General features: G+C 32.7%; 1 protein-coding gene across 1 annotated transcript; it reads right to left on the reverse strand.

Moving 5' to 3' along the window:
- Positions 1-251: 251 nt before the first annotated feature.
- On the reverse strand, positions 252-5,618 carry LOC146534676 (cytochrome P450 6j1-like). Its single transcript, XM_085193046.1, has 8 exons — positions 5,223-5,618; positions 4,298-4,453; positions 3,582-3,766; positions 3,345-3,505; positions 2,900-3,018; positions 2,019-2,124; positions 714-962; positions 252-498 (listed from the first exon to the last, which is right to left on the reverse strand). The coding sequence occupies exons 1-8, from the start codon at positions 5,586-5,588 to the stop codon at positions 341-343; spliced, it is 1,500 nt and encodes a 499-aa protein (XP_085049172.1). The 5' UTR covers positions 5,589-5,618; the 3' UTR covers positions 252-340.
- Between the last annotated feature and the right edge of the window lie 292 nt (positions 5,619-5,910).

Below are 5,910 nucleotides of genomic sequence, written 5' to 3' on the forward strand. Positions count from 1 at the left end.
TCAAATTAAATCATTCTTGGTATATTAGAACAATTCAATTAAATTCTCTTACTAAACTAACACTAAAATAATATACGATAAGAATGGTGTGATACACATAGTTCTTTTTTTTTAGTCTTTTTTATTTTATAAAAAAGTATTATTATATTTTTTATTGAAAGTTGGGTTTTTAAATATATGTTTTTTTATATTAAAATATTGTTTGTCTTTTATTTCTTATGCGAATTTATTATGTAAATAAAAAATGTAAATATTTAAAACTTATTTTAATGAAGTTTCAGAACTTATTTTATACGACAACATACAATATATCTAAAGAGTATATATGTCCTTTATATGTTTATCTTGGAACGAATTTCACACTTAAACCGTCTTCTGGTGCAAGTATCACAGCGTAGGCTTCATTTGGCACGTTATAGGGTACTACAGGTTCTAATTTGTATTTGTGAAGTATTTGAGCTAGCGATGCTCGCAATTGCATCATCCCGTAACGTTTTCCTGTAATATATATATGTAAATATTATTATTACGTTGTTATTAGCATTTGTAAGTTTTTTAACCTAAGGGAACCTAGTGTTAAGACATTTCGTGACATGAAAATATTAAATATTTTATTCCCCTGAGTGGGATCGAACCCATAACCATCGCGACGCCAAAACAAATTTATGAAATATGATTTTTGTTTTAAGTACAATTAATTAAAAATAAATTACCTATACAATATCTAGGTCCTTCACCAAAAGGCATGAACGTATATTCCATATTATTGCCTTCAGATATATCTCTAAACCGTTCAGGGTTCCATTTCTTGGGTTCTGGGTAATACTTTTCGTTATAATGCAGTGCAACGAGGTTCACAAACACTGGTGTTCCCTTCTTAACTGTAACTTTATCGTTAAGTTTATAATCTTCTGCACAATATCTGTCTAAATATGAAACTGGTGGATATTTTCTTAGTGTCTCTGTAACAAATATTTCAAAGTTAGTTAGTTAATTCCAGTTCTCATATAATGATATACTATTAGTTATTTTTTCTTTTTTTCCAGCTTCACGTTATTTGCCGCTTGTAGCAGAGTACGTAGAGTTGATCCTGGTGCTAAGGCACTCTGTTCCCCACTTTCCGCCGAATTCTGGAGGCAATGCGGGTTCAGTGGCTCGCTGTATATGGTTCGCTATATAATAAATATAATATTAACGTAATTATTTATCTGCATTTTGAAGATTAACTAAAAAAAATCCGTCTCATAAAAATGGATAACGAATTTTCCGCTTATTGAGAAACTCAACTTTTATACACTTCAACAAGCTATAGTCGAAGATTCGAGGCGATTACCTCTATCTATATCTATCAAAGTTTTTTTTATCAAAATTTAAAAGCATCCAAATTTTCAGTCTGAGCGTATTAGGCTATCTAAATTCTAAAGAAATGAGATAACATGATAATAATAATTACCTAAATAACGTTGCATGTGATAAGTACAAATGACATAATAACGATAGCAATGAGGCTTAAAAAACTGTATATTGTACAATATATGTATAACATATAAATAAACTTAAAGGCTTTTTTTTTAAAAAAACTGTGTTTTTAAATTTTCGCTATTGGATTCTGCAAGCTTCACTTAACATGTACTGGTTCACAAATAAAAAATAATAAATGTCAATATAAATAGTTGTATGAGACAGTATTGTTACAAAATAAGTATTTTATTGAATTGCCTAAAACTTTAGAAAATCATTAAATCGAAATCTTCTACCAGGTGGATTCCGAGCTCTAAAAGGAGAATTGGCAGACCAAAACGGAGATGGACCATTATAAGCCTGAATGGTGCTCAATAGCGCGAAACAGACTAGAATGGAAGAAGTGGAGAGAGGCCTTTGCCCAACAGTGGGATAGTACAGGCTAGGGAAAATAATGCTATTATATGACGAAAGTAATCGAAATGAGTGTTGTACAAGCAGGCGAAGCCACGCGGGGGCCACTAGTTATAAATAAAAAAAAAATAAGTGTATCGTACCATGAATGCAAGCTGTTAAATATTTCAACTCCATTAATTCACTATACTCCAGAACGTCATTTCCTGTTCGCTCGACTGCTTTACTGATTTCTTTATGAAGCTCCTCCTAAGAAAAAAAAGAAAAATATCTATTTAGTAATAAAATGTAGGTCGTAAGTAATTATAATATATATTTTTTTGCATTTTTATATTGTCCAGCTAATATAGAGAAACTTTGGGTAAATATCATACATGTTATTGCTTTTTAAATGGGAAATATTTGGAAGGAACATATAGTTATAACCTAGTGTTAAGACACTCTATTCTCCATTTCATGTCCTAATTGAATTGCGTATTAACATCGCAACGCCTTACTTCCTTCCCGCTAGAGCGGGAAAATGATACTTTCATTTCTTCCATGATACTCACCTATCTCTGTGGATCTCAATCGATTTAATAAAGCAAAAGGCACTATCACATTACATTTCCTTCGCTCTGCACGATTTAAACTATTAATTATTATCTGTAATTGATATTATAGATTTTAAGTACTTTTGTACTTGGTACAGAAAAAATGTGCAATACAATATAACAACGAGGCCAGTCGTGGCCCAAAGTATGACTGTAAACCGACTGGTTGTAGGTTCGATTCCCATTCGAGGAAGTGAAATATTTCTTTAAAATTTATATTTCAATTTCTCCGCTCTGATGTCGAGGCAAAGGGCGGCGTTGAATTCTGCCATTCAACATGCAATGCCTCCAGAATTCGACGGAAAATCTTAACACTAGGTTCCCTCTGTCTATCCTTCTATGTGCGGGATGCAGCGTGAAGCGAAAAAAAAGTGAAAAAGTGAAAAAAAAATATAACAAGGAAACTTTATATAATTATAAAAATAACTGACCTGTTCTTCAGGATGGTGTGCCAGTTCATGGAGACAATAGCTAAGCGTCGTTGAGGACGTTTCGATAGCACCAAAGATAAATACAGCCACTTGTGCCAACATTATATTATCAGCTAATTCTGTCATAAAATAGTAATTATTACTTGAAGCATTAATGATAAGTTAAATATACTAATATATTAATTATTCTTAGAGGATGTCGTCGGCCAGTGGTATAAGTTTGTTACTGTAACGATGGTTCTAGGTTCAATTCCCATTCGGAGACGGTAAAAATATTATTTATTTATATTTTCATTTTCTGGTTCTGGTAATATAGCCTCATCCCGCGGAAGGTGAGGAACGGAGTCTGTCTTAACACTAGGTTCCCTCTGCTTAACCTGCCAGAGGCGGGATACAGCGTAAAGCTGACTTTAATTACAATAATATGTATTGCATATATACTTACTTGCATCACCACTATCAGGCAGTTTGATACTATCTCTAAGTTTAAAGAGATGATTGACCAGATCTTTGTCCTTAGATTGGTCAGTGTTCTTGCGCTTTTCGACGACATCCCAAAACAGTTTTTTTATATAATCACTGGCAGCCGCAGAGAAGAATTGAAGTCTATCATATAAAAAAATAATTATTAAAAAAGGGGGATCCCATTTAAAAGAATTTATGGTAGTAAAAGCTGCTGGACCTCAATAAGCTTGCCAAAGCAGGTACGAAAAATATCAGAGTGAATTCCAGTCCTCGTCGGAATGTCCATTTGACCATGTGACTGGTGATGTTCCACAGCGGTGATGGCTTGTCGCTGAGAACACTGACACGGATACCAAACACGCTGTAAGCTACAGTGTCGGACGTGTACATGGAGAAGAGATTCTGTAATATTTAAAATTATTAAATTCTTAAATATTATTTTTGCTTTTATTGTTAGCTTCACGCTGTATCCCGCATGTAAAGAGCAGAGTAGGTAAACGGAGCCTAGTATTAAAACACTCCGCTCCTAAGTTTTCGCCTAGTTCTGGATTTTTTATTCTGGTGGGAATCGAACCCATAACCTGTCAAGTTTAGTAACACGATTGTGCCGCTGCACCGCGACTGACCTATACAAATAATGTAATACAGTTCATATCCGTAGTGACAGATAGAGAGAGAGTTGAGAGTTTAAGTTATAGATCTATTTATGCAGAACTCTACGCCGTGCTTTGTCTCGACACCAGAGCGAAGAAATGAAAATATAAATTTATATAAATATTTCATCTCCACGAGTGGGGATTGTACCCAAAACGAGTCGGTTTTAGAGTCACCCTTTGTGCCTATGCGCTACGACTGGCCTCTTATCCATTATATTATGTAATGTATACGTTTAAATGAAATAAAAACACATTACGAATAATTTAACACCAGTACCTTTAGGTTGACAGCTTGGTTGCCGTCGATATGGTCTCTCTTAATTTTTTTTACAAGTTCCACAGCATTAATGTTCATAAGTTCAGTTATGGACTTTAAGCGAAGACTGGTAAATAAAGGAGTAAGTTCATTTTTCAATTGTTTCCACATGGGATTCTAGAAAAATTAAGATATAAACTCATATTATTTGTTTATTATAAGTCTGAAATAATAAAGTTTGTTATTAGAAATGGAATGAATGGATGGATGGATGACATTATATTATTTCTTGTTTTTTTTTTTATTTCTTAAGGATTACTTTTTTGCGTCCATGCAATTTTAAAATTTTTAAATATTTTTACTTGCCGGCAGGTTCATTCAAAGGGTAAATGAAGGTTTCGTGACTAACACCAAAATACTTATTTCCTACAGCGAGGAGGCAATTATCATATTACATGACCAATTAACTGCAGCACCATCAACATGGTCAACGATCACAAAACTCGAATATGGACAAAACATTCAAAATATAAAGGTTCACTTCACATTTTAAAGAAAAACCTAAACTTTAATAACATAACAAGAACAAAAAAGGCACAGACGACAAAACTCTGTGACGCTTAAAGGATTTTTACCTAATTATGCACAAAAAATATATCTTTGGATTTTTTTTAGCAAAATTAAGGAAATGGAAAATTTAAAATATTTTGGTAGGTATGCATGTACTGTTAATAAAGGGAAGTGGTGAATTTAAATTGATAAATTGTGCGAAATAATAAAATGTAATTTGAATTTATTTTTTACAATATCTAGGTAGTTTTTAAAATTCGTAGCATTTATTGTAACAATTTATTGATATTTTAAGTATTTTAAGAAATTGAAACTTTAAGAAATAGTGAACAAGTAAACAAGTAAAACGTTATTTTCAACAAATTAACAAACTTACCTTTACAGTGAACAGATTAAGCCATCCAAGAGGATCTGAAGAACTGCAGTACAAAAACCTATCTTGAAAGTTATCGAAATCCTTAGTAAGTATATTTCTTGCTAGTTCCGGTGATTGCACAACCAGAGTAGGAGTCCAGCCGAGGTATATTCCAAAATAATCTAATGATGGATATTTAGATTTTAATTCGTAACAATAATCCCAAAAACTTTGTCTCATAACAAACTTCAAATTTCCAATAAATGGTAATGGTTTATCGTAAGGAATTCCATGGTCTTTCCAATATTGGAAAACTTTACTCGAATAAAGGTACACAAGCAAAATAAATAGTAGGATAATTCCTACAATGATGGAAAACACGTCCATCTTCCTTGCATTCAGTTGTACTTGTGTATAAAATATAATAAACTGCTATCTCATTGTATTCAATAATCAATAGATAATAAAATTATAAAATAATCGCTCATGTCTCTGGGTAATGTCATTTTGTTTATCTTCTATGCTATGTCTAGTAATTAGAGATATAAATGTTTTTTTTTAAATATTAATGTCTGTCTGAAATGTCTGTAATTTCCATTATAATGTCCATTTTTTTTAGACTAGAAATCTTAGTGGCGCCGTCGTCGTGGCGCAGCGGTACATGGGTACTGTAACGCGACGGTTGTGGGTTCGATCCCCACTCGAGGAA

Source organism: Heliconius melpomene, chromosome 11, assembly GCF_056956725.1.
Source record: "Heliconius melpomene rosina isolate 202511_hmr_F chromosome 11, ASM5695672v1, whole genome shotgun sequence".
NCBI classification, from domain to species: domain Eukaryota; kingdom Metazoa; phylum Arthropoda; class Insecta; order Lepidoptera; family Nymphalidae; genus Heliconius; species Heliconius melpomene.